The 23,965-nt window shown below is 33.7% G+C and overlaps 1 protein-coding gene across 4 annotated transcripts in view; it reads right to left on the bottom strand.

The window, feature by feature from the left end:
- Positions 1 to 1,123: 1,123 nt before the first annotated feature.
- LOC135131564 (neuropeptide CCHamide-1 receptor) overlaps positions 1,124 to 23,965 on the bottom strand; it is a 229,564-nt gene continuing 206,722 nt past the window's right edge. For all 4 annotated transcript variants that reach the window (XM_064059369.1, XM_064059370.1, XM_064059368.1 and 1 more), the window contains one exon: positions 1,124 to 1,546. In XM_064059369.1, coding sequence (XP_063915439.1) covers positions 1,327 to 1,546 — 220 coding nt within the window. In that variant the 3' untranslated portion in view covers positions 1,124 to 1,326. The remainder of the gene's footprint in view (positions 1,547 to 23,965) is intronic.

Below are 23,965 nucleotides of genomic sequence, written 5' to 3'. Positions count from 1 at the left end.
CCATCGGCCGAATTGCCACTTTCATATTTTCTCGACGGGTCATGACCTCTAGAATACGAAAAAAGTCGTATCTCGTTTCCGTCTGCCAAAATCAGTCTTATCTGAGCAAGTTCTAGCCCCGCCCACCCGCCTCTATTTTCTCAGAGGATACGTCATCTGTCAAAATAAGACTTACCTTAGCAAGTACTAGCTCAAGCTCACCTGTTGATTGGAAGGTTTTTTAAAGTTGGTTAATCCAAGAGATCTTATTGCTTGCTTGGGATTGGTGACGACCAGTTCATAACTTGCTGGGGCGGTTATAACAACTAAGGTATTTATAAATAAATTACGTTTTTAGAAAAGAAAAAGCGAAAATAGCCAATTCCACCTAACTAATAAAATAATAGTAGGTAAAGACATTTTTTTTAATTTTTGTTTTACTGCACTAGTGTGTAAAAAGTCTTTTAACACACCACGAGTGATACTTACCACTATAATTTCGTACTTCTGTTGTTTTTACGAGAATTTAATTTCTCAGAGAACTCAAGTGCTCGTTTAATCCGATACTCCCAAGTTATAAAACTAGCGAGAAAAACAAAAAAAGCTCTCAATTAGCGTGAAACAAAGATTTATTACGCGGCGGCACGAAAGAAATCTTCAGAGAATTGCAGAATCCATTATTCCCACTTTTTGTCCGGGGATAGCGCTGCAGTAAAATTAAAGCTTCGAAAGTTCTCCGATGCAAAAGCTCCAATAAAAACGCTAGAATTTGGCAGAACAAACGTTCAAAGCTAACTAAACCCCGCTTTATGTGTCTCTATTCATCGATCAGACACAAGAAAAAATTTCATTGTTGAAACAAGCATTCCGCCTGGTTTATTTAACGAAATAACACCGACAAGAGAAGACAAATTGCGAACATTGTCAATAAATAAGCCAAATGTTAAGCACAGGGGACAGTTTGTTTTAAATATGAGCATAATACGAGCAACCCCTGAACTTTACCCTCGTGGAAAAACAAAACAAATGGGAGCTTATTTACAACCCTCGGAGTCGGAGAGCTCGACGTAATGAAGCGGGATGGCTCAGGGTCGAACAAAAACACGCGTGCCACTACTAGAAAACATTTTATTTCTTAGTGGTAACATCGATATTTTACATGCAGATAACAATCAGTTTATTAAGTGTAATTCTTTCCCTTAAGTTTAACACTGACTATGTACACTCATTCGAACGACTTCTCACAGCTCCGTTTAAAGTACTCACAGGCAGACCATTCAAAGGGGATTTCCGGGTTGCCGGAGTTTTGTTGCCAGAGTGGGTAATATCAATAGCAACACAAATATCTCACATTTTGCTGCAAACATGACCGTTTCCGTTTCCTAGCAATGTGATCGAAGTCTCTTGGCCGATGACGGGGTCCCGGCGGTTGATGGAAACTCCGCGACTTTTGCGGCTACAGACGGATTGGTTTCTACGGGTAGGTACGTACGACATGGTTGTGGCCTGGTGCTGCCCTTGACAGGTGTTGCAGCGGGACCTTTTGGGCTTGATGCAGAGGAGGTAACTGCAAAAAAAAAAACGTTTACATAAATAGTTATTAAATCTAGTTTTTTAATTTATGTTCTAATAATAGTCGGTTTATTAAACTCCGCCCCTCTGCTTACGACGAATAAAAAAATCATCAGAATTGAGATAGGGCGGGGCTTATATTTCGCCTTTTTTTTTCTTAATATACATAGCCATCTTTTCACAACAAGAAACTTAGAACATGATTAAAATGGTAAATTTTTACAAGGAAATATGGATTTTGCAATAATGGGGCGGAGTCTAATTGCAAAATCGATATTTCCTTATACAAATTAACCATTTTAAACATGTTTTAAGTTGCATGTTGTGAAAAGAAGTCTACATATATTAAAACAAAAAGGCCAAATCTAAGCCCGCCCACCCGCCCTGTCTCAATTGTGATGATTTTTTTTTATACGCCGTGAATCAAGGGGGCAGAGCTCAACTGCAAAATATTTATTTCTTTACATGAAATTAAAAAGATGTTTTGAATATCGTGTTGTCCAAAGAATACTATGTATATTAAGAAAAAAAGGCAAAATATAAACCCCGCCCCCCACCCGATTTCAATTGTGATGATTTTTTTAATTCCTAGAAACTTGAAACACATTAAAATGGTAAATTTTTGTAAGGAAATATGGATTTTGCAATTAGGCTCCTCCCCTATGTCTGGCAACGAATGAACACTTCATTACAATTTAGATCAGGGCACGTATGTGTGGGGCTTAATCTTTGGCTTTAATTTTTATCTTAATATACACAGTATTCTTTGAATAATACGATAGTCAAAGACGTGTCCTACATAGTAATTTCTTGTAGAGAAATAATAAGGATTTTTAATTAAATTCCGCTCTTTTGGCTCTCGACGATTAGAAAAAAATCATCACAATTGAGATAGGGCGGGTGGGCGGGGCTTATATTTTGCCATTTTTCTACGTTGTCGTTTTATCAGAACAAGAAACTTAAAACATGTTTAAAATGGTAAATTCTTGTAGACAAATATGGATCTTACAATAAAGCCCCACCTCTCGGTCTCACAACGAATGAAAAATTCATCACGATTGCGATGGAGACGGATGGGTGGGGCTTCTCTTTAGGTTTTCTTCATTAATTAACACATTTAGTTTTCTTTGTATCACACGATTATTTAAGAACATATTTCATATGGTAATTTCTCGTAGAAAAATATGCATTTTACAATTAAGCTCCGCCCCTCTGCTTACGTGGAATAAAAAAAATCATCAGAATTGAGGCAGGGTGGGTGGGCGGGGCTTATCTTTTACCTTTTTTTCTTAATATCCATACCCATCTTTTGACAACAAGAAACTTAGAACATGGTTAAAATGGTACATTTTAGCAAATATATTGCAAAATCAATATTTCCTTATACAAATTTTCCATTTTTAATTAATTTTAATTTTCATGTTGTGAAAAGAAATCTGCACAAATTAAAATAAAAAGGCAAAATGTAAGCCCGCCCACCCACCCTATCTCAATTGTGATGATTTTTTTTATTCGCCGTGAATCAAGGGGCAGAGCTTAACTGAAAAATACTTATTTCTTTACAAGAAATTAAAAACATGTTTTTAGTATCGTTTTGTTCAAAGAATACTGTGTGATTTAAGAGAAAAAGGTAAAATAGAAACCCCGCCCACCCACCCATCTCAATTGTGGTGATATTTTTATTCACCGTGAATCAGAAGGGCAGAGCTTAACTGCAAAATATTTATTTCTTTACAAGAAATTAAAAACCTGATTTTGAGTATTGTGTTCTTCACAGAATACTATGTATATTGAGAGAAAATGGTAAAATATTACCCTATGCCCCTACCCACTCTCTCTCAATTGTTATGATTTTTTTTATTCTTAGAAACTTGAAACACATTTAAAATGATAAATTTTTGTAAGAAAATATCGATTTTGCAATTAGGTTCCGCCCGTTCGTTTGCCAACGAATGAAAACTTCGTTACTATTTAACTCAGGGCAGGCATGGGTGGGCCTTAATCTTTGGCTTTAATTTTTTCTTAACATACATAGTATTCTTCGAATAACACATTAGTCGAAAATATGTCTTACATGGTAATCTCTTGAAGAAAAATAATAAGGATTTTTAATTAAATTCGGCTCCTTTGGCCCTCGACGATTAGAAAAAAATCATCACAATTGAGATAGGGTGGATGGGTGTGGCTTATATTTTGCCTTTTTTCTTAATATACGTTGTCGTTTTATCAGAACAAGGAACTTAAAACATGTTTAAAATGGTAAATTCTTGTAGACAAATATGGATCCTGCAATTAAGCCCCACCCCTCGGTCTCACAACGAACGAAAAATTCATCACGATTGCAATGGAGACGGATGGGTGGGGCTTCTCTTTAGGTTTTCTTTATTAATTAACACATTTAGTTTTCTTTGTATCACACGATTATTTAAGAACATATTTCATATGGTAATTTCTCGTAGAAAAATATGCATTTTACAATTAAGCTCCGCCCTTCTGCTTACGTCGAATAAAAAAAATCATCAGAATTGAGACAGGGTGGGTGGGCGGGGCTTATATTTTACCTTTTTTTTCTTAACATACATAGCCATATTTTCACAATAAGAAACTTAGAACATGGTTAGAATGGTACATTTTAGCTAATAAATTGCAAAATCAATATTTCCTTATACAAATTTTCCATTTTAAATATATTTTAAGTTTCATGTTGTGAAAAGAAATCTGCACAAATTAAAACAAAAAGACAAAATCTAAGCCCGCCCACCCGCCCTGTCTCAATTGTGATGATTTTTACTTCCCGAGCGTAAGCAAAGGAAGTATTGTAATCGAGTCCGTCGGCCGACTCTCTACTTTTACGTTTTCTCGATCTTTCATGACCCCTAGAAGACGAAGAAATAGGTCTCCCATTTCCGTCTGTCTGTCCGTCTGTCCGTCTGTCCGTCTGTCCGTCTGTCCGTCTGTCCGTCTGTCCGATTGTTGTGAAATTTCGTAGTTATATTAGGAATATCACGTAGATGGTAAAACGCTAACCAAAATTTGTCTAATCATCCCCACCACTAATGCGATGACGTCACTTCAAAATTGTACATAGTAAATGGGTTTTACATTGTATAAAATAATATAGTCCTAAACATGTAGTTTACGACTCCGAATTGAGTTTTTACCCGAAACGTCCAGATTTTTGGAAAAAAAATCAAAATTATACAACAATATTTTGCAATTTAATTTTGAATCTGCTAATCCGAATGTTTTGAAATGTTGCAGATGTTTTAAGGCTATAAAGAGCATCATAAATCTTTACTCAAAATATATTTGGTTATCCCCTCCAAAAACTTGATGACGTCAGCTCAAAAGTTTGCCAAATAGATCCTATGTAAAATGTACAAAATATGATGAGTCTGTGCTTGTGATATATCACCCCATTCATATTTTTTGGATTTGCATATACAGGGTGACTCAAAAAAATTAATGAATGCGTAAATTTATTTTACTGATTTACTCAGAAACTACAAAACCGAATGCTTTGAAATCTTGAAGGTGTTTTAAAGTTATCATATGCATGGTAAGTTTTTGATCAAAATGTATTTGCTCATCCCCCCTAAAAAATTTATGACGTCACCACAAAATTTTGCCGAATAAATCCTATCTAAAATGTACAAAATATAGTAAGTCTTTTCTTGTGATTTATCATTCCATTCATAGTTTTTGGATTTGCATATACAGGGTGACCCAAAAAAATTAATGAATGGGTAAATGTATTTTATTGATTTAATCAAGAACTCCAGAACCGAATGTTTTGAAAACTTGCAAATGTTTTAAAGTTATAAAGAGCATAATAAATTTTTAGTCAAAACATATTTGGTTATCCTCTGCAAAAAACTGATGACGTCACCTCAAAAGTTTACCGAACAAATCCTATCTAGAATATACAAAATAGATGAGTCTGTACTTGTAATTTATTATTCCATTCATATTTTTTGAATTTGCATATACCGGGTGACTCAAAAAAAATAATGAAATCTACTGCGAAAAAAAAACATAATAGACATGCAGTCGCCACGTTTCCGACAGCGAGGGAAGTAGTGTCTAAACTCTTTAGACCAATTTTTTTATTTGCCGTGAATCAAGGGGGCAGAGCTTAACTGCAAAATATTTATTTCTTTACAAGAAATTAAAAACCTGATTTTGAGTATCGTGTTGTTCACAGAATACTATGTATATTAAGAGAAAAAGGCAAAATATTACCCCTCCCACCCAGTTCCTCTCAATTGTTATGATTCTTATTATTCTTAGAAACTTGAAACACATTTAAAATGGTAAATTTTTGTAAGAAAATATGGATTTTGCAATTAGGCTCCTCCCCTATGTCTGGCAACGAATGAAAACTTCATTACAATTTAAATCAGGGCAGGTATGGGTGGGCCTTAATCTTTGGCTTTAAATTTTTCTTAGCATAGACAGTATTCTTTGAATAACACATTACTCAAAAATATGTCTTACATGGTAATTTCTTGTAGAGAAATAATGAGGATTTTTAATTAAATTCCGCTCCTTTGGCTCTCGACGATTAGAAAAAAATCATAACAATTGAGATAAAGCGGGTGGGCGGGGCTGATATTTTGCCTTTTTTCTTAATATACGTTTTCGTTTTATCAGAACAAGAAACTTAAAACATGTTTAAAATGGTAAATTCTTGTAGACAAATATGGATCTTGCAATTAAGCCCCACCCCTCGGTCTCACAACGAATGAAAAATTCATCACGATTGCGATCGAGACGGATGGGTAGGGCTTCTCTTTAGGTTTTCTTTATGAATTAACACATTTAGTTTTCTTTGTATAACACGATTATTTAAGAACATATTTCATATGGTAATTTCTCGTAGAAAAATAAGCATTTTACAATTAAGCTCCGCCCCTCTGCTTAAGTGGAATAAAAGAAATCATCAGAATAGAGACAGGGTGGCTGGGCGGGGCATATATTTTACCTTTTTTTCTTAACATACATCGCCATATTTTCACAACAAGAAACTTAGAACATGGTTAGAATGGTACATTTTGGCAAATAAATTGCAAAATCAATATTTCCTGATACAAATTTTCCATTTTATATTTTGCGATTTTTCTTAACATATGTTGTAGTTTTATCAGAACAAGAAACTTAAAACGTGTTTAAAATGGTAAATTCTTGTAGACAAATATGGATCTTGCAATTAAGCCCCACCCCTCGGTCTCACAACGAATGAAAAATTCATCACGATTGCGATGGAGACGGATGGGTGGGGCTTCTCTTTAGGTTTTCTTCATTAATTAACACATTTAGTTTTCTTTGTATCACACGATTATTTAAGAACATATTTCATATGGTAATTTCTCGGAGAAAAATATGCATTTTCCAATTAAGGTCCGCCCCTCTGCTCACGTCGAATAAAAAAAATCATCAGAATTGGGACAGGGTGGGTGGGCGGGGCTTATATTTTACCTTTTTTTCTTAACATACATAGCCATCTTTTCACAACGAGAAACTTAGAACATGGTTAGAATGGTACATTTTAGCAAATAAATTGCAAAATCAATATTTCCTTATACAAATTTTCCATTTTAAATATACTTTAAGTTTCATGTTGTGACAAGAAATCTACACAAATTAAAACAAAAAGAGAAAATGTAAGCCCGCCCACCCGCCCTATCTCAATTGTGATGATTTTTTTATTCGCCCTGAACTAAGGGGACGGAGTTTAACTACAAAATACTTATTTCTTTACAAGAAATTAAAAACATGTTTTTTAGTATCGTGTTGTTCAAAAAATACTATGGGTTTTAAGAAAAAAAGGCAAAATATAAACCCCAGAAATTGCGATGAATTTTTTAATTCCTAGAAACTTGAAACTCATTTAAAATGGTAAATTTTTTGTAAAGAAATATGGATTTTGCAATTAGGCTTCGCCCCTCCGTCTGACAACGAATGAAAAATTCATCACAATTGAGAATTGAGATCGGGGCGGGTGTAGGTGAGGCCTAATCTTGGGCTTTGTTTTTTTCTTAATATACATATTGTTCTTTGAATAACATGAAACTCAAAAACATGTTTTTAATTTCTCGGAGTGAAGTACGGATTTTGCAGTTAAGCTCCGCCTTCTTGGCTCACGGCGAATAAAAAAAATCATCACAACTGAGACAGGGCGGGTGGGCGGGGCTACATTTTCCCTTTTTTTTTTTAAATGTGTGTAGACTTATCTAGACAACAAGAAACTTAAAACATCTCTAAAATGGTAAATTTTTGTAGTAATCAACTTAAATCCTCCACTTTTACTTCAGAAGAACAGCAACTGCAACGGGAACGTCAACGTCAACAGCAAGTTTATAAATACCACCTAATTAATTCTTTAGGAAAATTTCGTTTTCATTCTATGACTTTTGGACCTACGATGTCGTTAATGGAAGACTTAGTTCACTCACTATGTTGACATCTTTTCCGACAAAGAGAAACACAATCTTAGGACTGACTACCCTAATATTGGCATCTTCACTATTACCAGCTTCATTCCCACTCTTTTCAAAAGTATATTGTTTCCAAAGTAAGTTTGTTGCACTAATATTATTTTTACTTCAAAAGTTCTAAAGGGTAAACTAACGACTTAAAATAATTTGCAAATTATTTTTCTTTTATTACCTTATTTTGGAGAAATAAAATGAAATAATAATAAAAACTTGGTTAAAGGTTATTTCGACAGAACTTCCCTCGCCCCTGAAATACAATAAGAAGAATCCAGCTTTTTCGAAAAATTGTACATTTTGGATAGGATTTATTCGGCAAAATTTTGAGATAACGTAATCAATTTTTTGGGAGGCGATAAACGAATAAAGTTTGCTTAACGATTTATCATAACTATGATAACCTTAAAATATTTACAAGATTTCGGAGCAATCGGTTTTGCAGTTTCACAGTTATATTAAAAAATAGTGTTATTCAGTTTTGAATTTTTTTCAAAAAAATCTAGGGTGAAAATTCTACACTGATTAACACACCACAAGTGCAGGACTATCTTATTTTATGAAATTAAACAAAACTTTTTATTATAAATTTCGAAGATAACGTCGCATTCCATTGCTGGTGGGGTTGATTAGTCAAATTTTAGTTTGCTTCTAACCATCTACATATAAAATGTGACAACAATCGGTCCAGTAGTTTCGGAGATTGCTGGTCTAATAAAAATGAATACAGACACCTGACAGACAGACAGACAGACAGACAGACAGACAGACAGACAGACAGACGGAAAGGGGAGACCACTTTTTTCGTACTCTAGAGGTCATAACACGTCGAAAAAATATGAAAGTGGCAATTCGGCCGATGGACTCCCTTAGCTTACGCTCGTTGAATTCGTCGAAGTTTATTTCCATAGAACTTCCCTCGCACCTGAAGTACAAGTTCAACAAAAAACAAAAAATTATAAAATTTGATTTTGTGATATTTTTGTTTTAACTTTTATAATGTAAAAACCAGCGGCGTTAATAACACCCCCGCATGGTTAATTTCGAGTATTTATGTTTATACATCGATAGAATGTCACGTAGAAATTAGTTTTAATTCAATTATTTGTCTCCTCAAAACAAAGTCTAAAATTATTAATTAACCCACAATACAATATTATATATTGAGTTAGTGGTAAAATGTTATTTTATAATGTTATTTTTTTATGAAAATTTGGAGCTTTAGAAAAAAAAAACTCAAAGCGGATTCGTACACCCTAAGTACAGGAGTATATTTTTGTGTAACACTTAAATCATTTTAAAATGGAATTCTGTGAAATGACGTCATCCAAATTGTTGGTGGTGAGGAATAGACAAATTTTGGTCAGAGTTTTACCATCTACATGATATTTCTAATATAGATAGAAAATTTGACAACAACCGGTCCAGTAGTTTGGAGATAATCTGGCTAATAAAAATCGATACAGACAGACAGACGGAAACGAAAGAACAGAGAAAACATGTAACTGCAAACTCGCCCGATAGACTCGTGTTGCCCTCGGGAAGTAATAAATAAGTATCTTTTTGAAATGTTAAAAATGTACCTTACTGTGATATCAATGAGGCACAATAATTGATAAAAGAAATTCCAGAGCCACCTTTGATGTCAGAATAATTTATAAACACGTTGCATATTTTACCCGGAAATGTCTGCAATCAAACAGAATATTCCTCGTTTCAACAAAAATTTGATTCAACAGTAAAAAAATGCAATTTTAAAGTTAAAGCTTACTTGGATAATATTTTAGTTATTGTTGGCACAAGTGGGATTTAAAAAATTAAGAAGTAAAAAAAAGTTAATAATAGTCACTTTGGTAACAAAATCGTCACAACAGATTTTAATATATCAAAAAACAAGGCCAACTTACAAATATCAAAGGGTTAGAAAAAGCTTTTGATTCACACAGGTTCCAGACAAATTTTGGTTACCGTTTAATGATCTACACGATATTCTTGAAGTTTATATAAAATTTGAAAAAAATTGTTAGGGTATTTCTTTATAGATTAACAGTTTACTTCAGGTCTAATTATTCTCTTATAGGGTTGATAATATTTGTACGGCTTGAATTTGAACATTTATTCTCGGTAGAGGCGCTCAGAGCAGAGCGTTTCCAAGGTCAGCTTATTGTAGTTTTGATCCTACGGAATGTGTTTTTTGTTGTTTTCTCGGTCTACGAGGTAATCGGCAGGACTTAATTAATTTTAATACTCATTCCAGAGGGATAGAATTTGAACTTAATTGAAATAAAAGGGCACAAGATTTCTGGTTGAAGTTTGGATGCGCAGCTTGGTTAAACAGCTGGCTAGTTTGCGACGACTGGATAAAGAGTATAATATGCGGCAGGTTTTTTCGCGTAGAAATGTGGAATTATGTTACAGTTGTCAATAAAATAAAGTCAACGAGGAACGGTGGCAGACTACGGCGAAGAACTTAAATTCCGCTCTAGTTACAACGTCCACTGCAGCTCGCTTACTAGTTTCTCCATTACCATAATTTTAATTTGCCGCCAATCTGTCGCAATAACTGCAGTTTTTGCACAGTTACTTTAGTTCTGATGTCTCTTTCCCTTGTGTTTTTACAATTGTGAAATTAAAATATTTACGTTGATTCGTAACATTTGATTTCATTGTCAAAGACAGGAAAGGGTTTTCCTATTGGGAAATAAATTCACCTACTTAATAATTTCCAACGATCACAGTTTATGGCCAAATTTTGAATTTTTCGCGCGTTTAAAAATTTTGTCCTTATGTCAAATTTTGGCGGGATGTTCGCGTTATCGCAACACACAAATTAGTTTTTTTACATTGGACATCCCATATAATTTTACGTATTCTCATTCCTAGGCTTTATAACCGTGGTTTATTTTTGAAATTTTCGTTCACTATCAGAAAGAAAAAATAAAGTCACTGGAAAGTCGAAACTGACGAAATTAACTCTTGAAATGCATCTGAACTGTCCAGGATTGAATATTAGTATAAACTTTTGTTGACCAATTTTGATTCTCTTGTAATGTTTTGGGAAGACGGCAGACAAACAGACTGACAGACAGATAGACAGACGGAAATAGAGACCTGTTATTTGATAAATAAGTTCTCAAAAATTTTATTATAAAAACTTAAAAACCTCTTTCAGCTCAATTTTATTTTATTTTATTAATTCGTTTGGTCGTTAGGGAAGTTAGTCATTAAATACAAAATATTGTTAACGTCAATTATTATTCCATCATTTAAAATTTTGGTTGACATCGACTAATAATAATAACTAATAAATTATACCTAAATAAAAAATAAGGACTGTTGCAAATTTTACACAGATTGTCAAATTCAATTATTGTGTTTCTTTAATGTTATACGGATAGTGTTATAAAATCTTGTAAGTTGGTGCAGTGTTAAAAAATGCTGTTAGTGTTAAATTAACAGACTCACAGCTGGAGCGTAGTGTCTCTGGAATTTGTTAATGTGGGTTTGTGTCCAGTGTCTAAAAGCAAATAATATATTTATAACTTACGCCTGACATGACAAATCTGTTTACAAGAAAGAAGTGTGAACACATTCCACCATTTTGTTTGACAGCATAAATTCGATTTTCTGAATTTTTGAGCTTCAACTAGCATTATAGTGTGACAAAATTAATTATTTACCTATTTAAATGACAAACTTCACTGAAGTCACACTACAATTTTAAATTTCACGTCAGAAATATTTCATAGATGTATGCAAGTTTTGTATTTCTGGTTTAAATTTATGAGCCACAAGCGTCAGCTTCGATCTGCTATAACACAGTAAAATATGTATAAATTCTAGATATAAACTTACGTATTTCAAAGTACACGCTCCACTAACTTTGTAATTTATTCGCTTAGTTTAAATCTGTACGACTTGCGCTTCTCACTAAAAAAAGTAAGAAAGATACATTGAAAGTGGATGAGAAAATTTAGAGCGAAATCTACACACAGATGCGGGTGTTTATTTAAAAAAAAAAAATTATCATTTATATTTAAATTTTGGTTATCACAACTAAACTTGTTTAATATTATTTCGCCCTGAAATTATAAATCACGTTAACAACAAGATTTATAACAATTTTTGTTTACATTTTCTTCAGTGAAGTTTTTGTTTCCAAAATTCGTACAAATAGTAATTATTTAACTTCACCAACAAAGCCCAAGTCACGTTAGTAACAAGATTTACAACACTTTATAATATATTTTCACCAACGATAAGGGAATTTGACGAAATTATATGCATGAAAAAGCACACAAATATAATAAAGTCCGTCAAAATAACATCAGTGAGTGGGTGCTTTAGAAGTAAGCGGAAAAACGACTTAATAATCCGATAAAAGAATCTCATACATTTGTATTTTCAAACACGAACATATTCACAATACGTTTCGATGCTGTTGAAGTTTTCATAAAAATCGAGGCAGCTGCGTATGACATCAAATTGAAAATAAATATGCCATTAAATTAAACTGTTACGCTCGTCGTTACGCATTGCCTTTCATGAACGTTTTAATAACTCCTTGCATTTCAACTTTACCTACATACTTACGATTTAAAAAAATAATCTCATAGCATGACTCACCTCATTGATTACAAACTACTAAAACTTACTATCGAGCTGGAAGCGGAGTTTTAACAACAAACGAGCCAGAAACATAGCGAATAAAGCTGACCTATAAACCCCGCGATTTTTATTATCTTAAATCCCAACTTAAAATTTTCAATCTCTATAAAATTTATAGCAGCATGAAATCAGCAGCGTCCAACTACCCATTTCCTTGTATGTTCTCTACAAAAACGGTTTCGCGCAATAGTAATACGCTAGTTAAATAATAAAAAGCAAATTTAAACGGAATCGATAGCTTGAAGCCTCTAGGAATATTCCCGTCGTGACATTCCTCATTCTGCTCAAGCTATTTATGTTAACCGAAATTACCCCGTTGTTGATATATGGGTGTAGTAAAAAAATCGAAAATAAAACGGTCGTTGGGGAGTAATTTATTCTTTGGCGTATTAAAATGATGTTTGTTTTCCACTCAAACGCATGCTTAAGACCCGGCGCCGAATTAATGTAAAATTCATAAGACTGGGATAGATTAGAAACGTTTTTTTGGATTATGGATTCAGTTTATGTCGCCGCAAGAATTATTCGTCGATTTAGATAAGTAAATTTTGTGGGAAGTGTGTGCGTCTGACGAAATTTATTTTTCGAATAATTTTTAAGTGGATAAAAGTTCTTTATTCGTAAAAATGATCCTTTCTCTCCAATGTATTTCACCAATTTCATCTTAAAGTTTGTATGTCATTGGGAATTCGACTACGCACTAAATTACTTCCCCGCTTCAACAAAGGAAATTCTGCGTTACAAAAGGATAGCAGGATACAAGCGAAATTGGTATTGATATGTTCGATTGGGTGGAAATCCGATTATTTTTGTTCATTTTTAAATCTACATTTCTTCGAAGTTGGTTGTAATAATTTTTACAAAAAGCTTATTGAAGTCTGTTTACAAATGGCATGTTGTTGACAGCAAAATCGCGGATTAATAAATAAATCCTGACAGATATTTTGGAGTAAACAAGGCAAAGCCGCAGGCGACTTTTGCTACATATCATTGATAAGTTTAATTAACAATTGAAAACTAAATCTAAAGTAATTGAATTTATCCTGAGGCCTGATTATTCATAATTTGTGAAAACGTTTTTTTCCATTTTAAGGTGAATCATCGCGAGAGTTCGATTATAAATTCTGCACAAATCGTTTTGATGCTCGCGTTTGTAAACATTTTGTACGTTTATGTACACAAACCGCCGAAAATTGCATCAGTATGACACTCGGTTTAATATCGATGCAAATTTCTGCGAAATAGTGTTCCCGTAATGTGGATGATGGAATTCAATCCAGAGCGCGGTCGTTGTCATCGTAAAAGACTTTGTTGAGATGCTGAAACCAGTTTTCGTTTGTTAAGTACAGAACTGAAATATTTAAAAATGATGAAACAATAGTTTGTTTCAATACTTTTACGGCTTGAATTAGAACATTTATTTCGGATGCGCCTCTCAGAGCGAAGCGTTTCCGAAATCAACTTATTGCGTTTTTGTACACTATTAAACTTTAAACTAAGTAACACATCGTCTGTTACAATAAATCTATATTAGAACCCACTAATAAGACAACAGGAAAGCGACACACTAAATTTCCATCTTCGCTACGCAACTTCCTAGAAATTCCTCTGGAAACAACCGGATTAGGGAATATTTCGCAGCAACTCCAGCAATCTAACTGAGCGATTATAAATGGCCCAATTTCACTTTATTGTCTGAAACCCAACCTTCAAGTTCTTTGCATTACGACGATAAATAAGCGCAACCTATTTTTCGAATTGTTATGCCGGCAATTAATACCGAGGTTCATTTGCACGTTTACCTAACATTTTCGGCGATTTTAGGTCAAGTAAATACGGATTAGTAGTCGCTTAAGATACTCGACAATTTCACCAAGTGATCCGAATAAGATAAATATTTGCGGCTGATCTGATACGGCATAATTTAGAATAAATCTTGTTTACAGCCCACCTACCTGCTTAAAAAACAATGTTTTAGTTGTCTAAACAGAATTAATTGATTGCGTGAAAATTAGGTCATGTTATCCCGTACGTGCTTGTTTACATGATGCGGAAGCACATTAAGTGCTTTGGGTTTTGTTAAAAGAGATACAAGGGTATAGGATTTCGTCAGTAAAATCTTTTTTATTAAATGCGCGTTACTTTAAGTAGTGCATAGGAAAAAAACTAAGCTTCACAGAAAAGCTTAGTTGATAATAATATACAGGTTTGTTGGATTTTTTTGAAATTTAGGTTGTCCCTTGGAATAGTGAAGTTCTGTTTTCAGCAATTTTTTCAAATTTTATAATTCGTTTGTTTTTGAGATGCAATTCTCATCTGAATGACTCGGGATTAAGGATTGGATTATGTATAATTTTTTTAAGCAAGAAAGCCAATTTTGACGTTGAAGTTTTTTGTTGCTTTTTTACAAATCAAAAAAAACTCAATTTTTGTCGTCAAGTTTTTTTAATGTATTTTTAACATTTCACCCCATTTTTAAGGTTATTTTTTAAAAACCTCTTCAACGTCAAAATTGGCTTGTTTTCTTAAAAAAAAAGATAAAATACTACCTTATAATAATTTAAAAAACAAAATGTGGGGTGAAATGTTACTTACTATTAATTTGCTCCTGTTTTTTGTATTATATATAATGCAAAAACCGAACCTGTGAAGTCATGAAAATATTTTAAGACGATTGTTTTATGTCCTTTCCTCTGCCTTGAGGACACAAAATCAACCAAATTTCATTTTCTTTTAGCCGCTGATGGTTGTAATCTGAACGTGCTAAAAGTCAAATTTGGTCGAAGTATAAACATAAACAGTCGAAGTTAAGCATATACTGAGAAATTGAGAATGTTAACGTTTTTTCTTGTTAGTTATCATTTATCGAGGTTAACAGTTATCACAGAACGAAAATCGCAAAATCTAATTTTATAATTTTTTTAAAGAAGCGAAATTTGTCGGACTATGCTGTAAGAGCCAGGGAAGTTGTGTCAAAATAACTGTCCACAATTTTTTGTTAGCTTTGTTTTTTTGGTAGCGTCATCAAAATTTCCAAAAACAACATAATTATTTCAAAACGCCAATGTTGCCGGCAAAATCGAAAATAATAATAGTAATACTACCTAAAGAACATCTGTATTAAATACCCCAGGGCCCAACTTTGTAAATTTTCCGGTGAATCCCCAGGTCCTCAATCCGACACTGAATAAAATTATTAATCTAAAGGTACCAAGCCAAAGAGAGCAGATAAAATCACCTACGAGCAAAGTCAATCTAGAAAATCGCCAACATGTTGACAATGATGGATTTAAAAAAGTTGTTTATAAGAAGAGAGGACCTAAGTTCATCAGAGGTAAATTTAGGTGTGGATAGTGAACGTCAGGATTAACAAATTCCTTGAGGATAAATTCCTGAAGAATAAATTTGAAATAGAAAAGTTACCCAAAAAAGAGTCAGCGAAGAGCGTTGTATTTAAAATAGAAGCCATAGAATTTTATTGCCTGAATTACTGACCAATTGGAAAAATTCATTTTTTACGGAAACTGTCAAAATGCGGGCAGCAGGGGTAGCACTCAGTAATAATTTAGTGGTGGCACCCATTTAAAAATCCATTATCAAAATGGTAGGGTAATAAGAAGCAAGCTAAAGGAAGTTTTGTATTTATTTTACTAGAAACGTGGTTATTCCGGGTCAGTAAGATAAGATTGATTTTGGCAAATGACATATTCTCTAACAAAATAGAGGGCGGGTGGGCGGGGCTCGTACTTGCTACGATAAGACCAATTTTGGCAAATAAAAAATCCGCTAAAAAACAGAGGGTGGGTGGGCGGGGCTAGTGCCTGCTAAGATAAGACTGATGTTGGCAAATGAGATCCCTCTAAGAACATAGCGGGTGGGTGGGCGGGGCTAGTAACTGCTAATATAAAACTGATTTTGGTAAATATATTATATGTATAATGTTATTTTAACAAAAGTTTTCTTAATGTTTCACAGTTTGTAGAATACGAAAATATCTCTTTCTTACTTACGTCTGGTTTGTTGGCACTTTTAATAAACATACGAATTCCGCAATTAAATGATTTCTGTAAAATTTTATGTGTTAACATACTAGAAACTATACGTTCTCCATACCAAAAAATTAATAACGTCATCTTAAAATTGTGCCAAGCAATTTTTCCTAAAAAACTATCATGCTATGTTATATGTATCTGGTTATGTTTATGGGTTAAACAAAAAATAAAAAGGACTATTTTAAATACAATTTTGCGATGTTTTTTTACGAACATTTATGAAATTTTAAGAAACATTAATATCGACTAAACAATTATTAAATACACGGTGGTTAAAAATTTCTCAGCTGTTTAGTACTTATATATAGGTACAGGGGCTTCTTATTTATTTTCATCGCATCGTATCTTCGAAATAAAGCGCATTTCAGAAAATTATTCAAAAAAAAAAATCTTAAAATAATCCAAGGAATAACTAGTTGAATGTTTGCCACACCTTTAGTAAACACCCGGTATATATGTGAGTTACTAACCGCGTTGTCCTCGATATTTCGTGAATTAATCACTAGAAACAGAAAAAAAGTAACTGATTGAATAAAGTTGTACAGTTCTTTGAATATCATACAGTAAAATTATTTTCGACAATACAGAGTGTTCCGTTTCGCCTACAGCTTGGCTTTTTTTAATAGAACATCCTATATATTTTTACATACTCGCATTAGCAATACAAGGGTGCAGGAAAAACTTGTTACAATACTTTAAGGAAACATAATCTGACATATGCACTGATTGCGAAATTTAATATACAGAGTGTTTTTACAAAAATTCTAAAATATTACAATTTTCGACTATCGATTTTTCAGTTTTTCAGACACAGAACATCCAGAACTAAAACTTTGTAATATCTATCAAATTTAAGTATAGAAAATAATTAATAAAAAGAAAGAGAACAAAAAATACAATAAGATACAGGGTGTTGTATCGAGACTCAATTTTATTTATACCGCAACAAAACGGGTACGTTTATTTATCTCAGCACAAAATATTGTAACACAAATTTGAAAAATAACCCTATTGAGACTTCTGTGCTAAAAAATGTGAAAAAAATGAAATAATGTGGTAACGTCTAGCGGAATTGAAAAATATACTGTGCTCATATAGTCGTTAAAATATCTGAAAATATACGGGGTATTTCACTGAAAAAAATACCCTCTAAGAAAAGAGAGAGTGGGTGGGCGGGGCTAGTACCTGCTAAGATAAAACTGATTTTGCAAATGACATACCCTCTAAGAAAAAAAGAGGGTGGGTGGGCGGGTCTAGTACCTGCTAAGATAAGGCTGATTTAGGCACATGAGATGCCCTCTAAGAAAAGACAGAATGAGTGGGCGCGACTAGTGGCTTTTAAGATAAAACTGATTTTGGCAAATGACAAAGCCTTTAAGAAAAGAGAGGATGGGTGGGCGGGGCTAGCACCTGCTAAGATAAATCTGATTTTACTAGTACTTGCTAAGAGAAGACCCAAAATCAGTCTTGAAATTTTTGATAATTGATGTATGATTTTTAGAAATGATCTAAATAATAGCTACAGTACAAAATCGGGTGGTGGTGAGGTATTGATTGTAGTTTATCAATCATGCATTTCAAGCTTATCAATTATCTTTAAACTGCAAGGGCACGTGCTCCCCCAAAATTACAACATCTACAAACACACTGGACATTGCAATTTTTTTATCTCGCTCCCTTTGTATGAAGTGTATCAAAACTCCTTGTAGCGCTGACAAAAGCAGACTGATTTTGGCAAATGAAATGCCTTCGAAGAAAATAAAGGGCGGATGCTAAGATTGGACCTCTGATTTTGGCCAATGCCATACCCTCTATAGCTCCTAGAAATACATAGTATCGTCATTCATGGTTGTACGAGTGGAGCAAATACAGTTGGTAACGCAGAAAATTCCTCTAGTTTGGAATCAAATTTTATCAGCAGAAAGCTAACAGCGCGTAAACGATTGTTATCACGTGCTCTTGGCATTGCACGTTATTCTTGTTTAAAGTCAATTAATTGTCAATTAATATAACTAATAATTATTAAATAAGATTTTATTCATTAAATTTTGTATTTTATTAATATTTATCTCATCAACACATTTTCCAAATTTATTCAAATTAAAAATCCAAATTTTGTATATAAACTACAAACTTTAAATCCAACATAAAACTATTTTAAATTTCGCGATCTGTCAAATGGTTTCAATAATTTTTGTTTTTGGTAAGTTTCCACCAGGTTTGCTCCACGGTGACGATACTATGTGTTTTTTAGGGGCTATAATAGCTTCTAAGAAAATAGAGGGGGGCGGGCTAGTGGTTGAGAAGATAAGACTGTTTTTAGGAAATGATATACTTTCTAAGAAAATAGAGGGCGGGTGGGCGGGGATAGTATTTGTTACGGTAAGAGTGATTTTGGCAATGAAATTTTTGATAACTGATATATGATTTTTAAAAATGATCGAAATAATAGCAACAGTACAAAATTGAGTGGTGATGGGGTATTGATAGTAGTGTATAAATCATTTCAAGCGTACCAATTATCTGTAAACTGCAGGGGCGGCTGGTGCCAGAGGGCACAAGGACACGTGCTCCCCCAAAATTACAACGTCTACAAACATACTAGAAATAGCAAAATAGTAATTTTCAATATTTAAAAAATTGTCCGGAAATTTGTGTCATAATGATCAAAACTATTTTTTTTTCTCGCTGCATTTGTATAAAATGTATCAGAACTTACTTCTAAAGATGTTGTGTCTTGAATATATGATATGTTGCTGCAGCGTTGATAGAAGCGGAGACCAAATCAAAACTGTAAAAGCGGAGATCAGACTCATTTAGACGTTTTGTTTACACGGTTGCCATGAAAACCGTGCGTCTTGTCATTGTATTCGTGTAGAATCGGTTGAGCGGGGCTAGTAATTACTAAAATAAGACCGATTTTGGCAAATGAAATGCCTTTGAAGAAAGTAAAGGGCGGGTGCTAAGATTGAAGAACTGATTTTGGCGAATGACATATCCTCTAAGAAAAGAAAATTGGGGGGGGGGTACTGATTGAGAAGATAAGACTGATTTTGGCAAATGAAATGCCTTTGAAGAAAATAAAGGGCGGGTTCTAAGACTGAAGAACTGATTTTGGCGAATGGCATACTCTCTAAGAAAATTGGGGAGGGGGGGAGGGGCTAGTGGTTGAGAAGATAAGACCGATTTTGGCCTTTGAAGAAAATAAAGGGCGGGTGCTAAGACTGAAGAACTGATTTTGGCGAATGACGTACCCTCTAACAAAATTGGGGAGGGGGGATTGTGGTTGAGAAGATAATACTGATTTTTGCAAATGATATACCTTCCACGAAAATAGATTTAATATTACAAGTTTTCGTCTTTTAATTCCCTTCATTGTTTCAATGTTTCCTTCTAGTACCTACTAAGATAAAACCGATTTTGGTAATGACATACCCTCTAAGAAAAGAGAGGGTGGGTGGGCGGGGCTAGTACCTGCTAAGATAAGACTGATGCTGGCAAATGAGATCCCTCTAAAAAAATACAGGGCGGGTGGGCGGGGTTAGTATTTGTTAAGGTAAGACTGATTTTGGCAATGAAATTTTTGATAACTGATATATGATTTTTAGAAATGATCGAAATAATAGCAACAGTACAAAATCGGGTGGTGGTGGGATATTGATAGTAGTGCATAAATCATTTCAAGCTTATCGATTATCTTTAAACTGCAGCGGCGGCTGGTGCCAGGGGGCCCAAGGGCATGTGCCCCATCAAAATTACAACGTCTACAAACACTCTGCACATAGCAAAATAGTAATTTTCAATATTTAAAAATTGTCCGGAAATTTGTGTCATAATGAAAAAAACTAATTTTTTTGTCTCGCTCCATTTATATAAAATATATCAAAACCTACTTGTAAAGATGTTGTGTCTTGAATACACGATATGTTGCTGCAGCGCTGATAAAAGCGGAGCCCAAATCATAGATTAATATACTTACATGCGAGATACCGGCTGATTTTCCAAAATCACCCTTATTGACATTGGAGACCTCAACCGCCAAAGGCAAGCGCCAAATTTAAATAGTCGACGTTAATAAAAACCTTGTTTCACTATAATTGTAATTCGTGTAACTTGAATGAAAAACAGTAAGCGGCAATATTCTGGTAAATCTAGTGTCAATTTGTCGAAAGTAAAACGTGTCGTTCTGACATTTCTTCTAGTTAATTTTATTCCTAGTTATTAACAAACACTGCTGCCAACATAAATCGAGGACTCGTCAACCGTTATTTGATTTAAACTATGACTACTCTTCTCTATGATTTCTGACCAAATCATGACTCTAAAGCGGAGATCAGACTCATTTAGACGTTTTATTTACACGGTTGCCATAGAAACCGTGCGTCTAGTCGTTGTATTTGTCTGGAATCGGGTCCTGCTCGAACAGTGACCACTAGCAGTAACGCACTTGCGAGATTTCATTTTCATCTTAGGCGGGTGAAATTGTTTGACTTTCAATAAAAATAATGAATGAATTCAGTTGAATATTAAATGAAAAATCGTCCTCTGTCTCACGACGGTAAAATTTTAGTGAAAAATTTAGAGAGAGCCACCCTCGAATTATTGGACCAGTTTTCAACAAAATTTTCGAAATTTCACTTAATACATTTTCTTGTAGATTTCGGGCCGCAGAAGTTAAATTCGCTTTCATTTCTTCGATATCTCCAATGGTTCTTTGAGAATTGTCCTTCGAAATATACAAAAATGTACAAAATACCACCAATTATAGGACCAATTTTCAACAAAATTTTCGAAATTTCACTTAATACATTTTCTTGTAGATTTCGGGCCGCAGAAGTCATATCCGCTTTCATTTCTTCGATATCTCCAATGGTTCTTCCAGAGTCGTCTTTCGAAACATACAAAAATGTACAAAATACCACCAATTATTATTGGACCAATTTTCAACAAAATTTTCGAAATTTCTCTTAATACATTTTCTTGTAAATTTCGGGCCGCAGAAGTCATATCCGCTTTCATTTCTTCGATATCTCCAATAGTTCTTCCAGAATCGTCCTTTGAACAGTACAAATCTATTCAGAATACGACCAATCTGCGACCAATTTTCAACAAAATGTTCGAAATTTCACTTAATACATTTTCTTGTAGATTTCGGGCCGCAGAAGTCAGATCCGCTTTCATTTCTTCGATATCTCCAATGGTTCTTCCAGAATCGTCCTTCGAAATATACAAAAATGTACAAAATATCACCAATTATTGGACCAATTATTATCAACAAAATTTTCGAAATTTGACTTAATACATTTTCTTGTAGATTTCGGGCCGCAGAAGTCATATCCGCTTTCATTTCTTCGATATCTCCAATGGTTCTTCCAGAATCGTCTTTCGAAATATACAAAAATGTACAAAATACCACCAATTATTCGACCAATTTTCAACAAAATTTTCGAAATTTCACTTAATACATTTTCTTGTAGATTTCGGGCCGCAGAAGTCAGATCCGCTTTCATTTCTTCGATATCTCCAATGGTTCTTCCAGAATCGTCCTTCGAAATATACAAAAATGTACAAAATATCACCAATTATTGGACCAATTATTATCAACAAAATTTTCGAAATTTGACTTAATACATTTTCTTGTAGATTTCGGGCCGCAGAAGTCATATCCGCTTTCATTTCTTCGATATCTCCAATGGTTCTTCCAGAATCGTCTTTCGAAATATACAAAAATGTACAAAATACCACCAATTATTCGACCAATTTTCAACAAAATTTTCGAAATTTCACTTAATACATTTTCTTGTAGATTTCGGGCCGCAGAAAACATATCCGCTTTCATTTCTTCGATATCTCCAATGGTTGTTCCAAAATCGTCCTTCGAAATATACAAAAATGTACAAAATACCATCAATTAATTATTGAAGAAAATTTTCGAAATTTCACTTAATACATTTTCTTGTAGATTTCGGTCCGCAGAAGTCATATTCGCTTTCATTTCTTCGATATCTCCAATGGTTCTTCCAGAATCGTCCTTCGAAATATACAAAAATGTACAAAATACCACCAATTATTGGACCAATTTTCAACAAAATTTTCGAAATTTCACTTAATACATTTTCTTGTAGATTTCGGGCCGCAGAAGTCATATCCGCTTTCATTTCTTCGATATATCCAATGCTTTTTCCAGAATCGTCCCTCGAAATATACAAAAATGTACAAAATACCACCAATTATTGGACCAATTTTCAACAAAATTTTCGAAATTTCACTTAATACATTTTCTTGTAGATTTCGGGCCGCAGAAGTCATATCCGCTTTCATTTCTTCGATATCTCCAATGGTTTTTCCAGAATCGTCCCTCGAAATATACAAAAATGTACAAAATACCACCAATTATTGGACCAATTATCAACAAAATTTTCGAAATTTCACTTAATACATTTTCTTGTAGATTTCTGGCCGCAGAAGTCATATCCGCTTTCATTTCTTCGATATCTCCAATGGTTCTTCCAGAATTGTCTTTCGAATTATAGAAAAATGTACAAAATACTACCAATTATTATTGGACCAATTTTCACCAAAATTTTCGAAATATCACTTAATACATTTTCTTGTAGATTTCGGGCCGCAGAAGTCATATCCGCTTTCATTTCTTCGATATCTCCAATGGTTCTTCCAGAATCGTCTTTCGAAATATACAAAAATGTACAAAATACTACCAATTATTGGACCAGTTTTCAACAAAATTTTCGAAATTTCACTTAATACTTTTTTTTGCTTTCATTTCTTCGGTATCTCCAATGGTTCTTCCTCACATTTATTATCCTTCAGGATTATACTTAAAGTTGGATAGTACTGAAGGCTACGGTATAGAAAATGGCTAAAATGATTAAATGGAGTATTAGTCATAGAACACCATTAGTGGACCTCTTGTCCCTATTTTTGTCTATGGTACTACCATCACCAACATGAAATGTCAAAATTAGTACTATAGTAACTAAACTATCAACTAATAAAAAAAAGTACAATAAAAAAGATGTGTCTGTATCTTGGCCACTTATTTTGTACCTAGACACAGATATTTTGTGCTTAAATTTGATTTTATCTATATACAGATAATAGATACCCAAATATGTATGTCGATACTTTATCAATATACAAATATCTAGATAATGCCCAACACTGATCGTAAATATAGTAAAC

Source organism: Zophobas morio, unplaced genomic scaffold (assembly GCF_036711695.1).
Source record: "Zophobas morio isolate AGI-343-1 ecotype UQ-CSIRO unplaced genomic scaffold, CSIRO_AGI_Zmor_V1 ptg000021l, whole genome shotgun sequence".
Taxonomy (NCBI): domain Eukaryota; kingdom Metazoa; phylum Arthropoda; class Insecta; order Coleoptera; family Tenebrionidae; genus Zophobas; species Zophobas morio.
The sequence above is the reverse complement of the archived record's forward strand: the minus strand, read 5'-3'. Positions and strand labels throughout refer to the sequence as shown.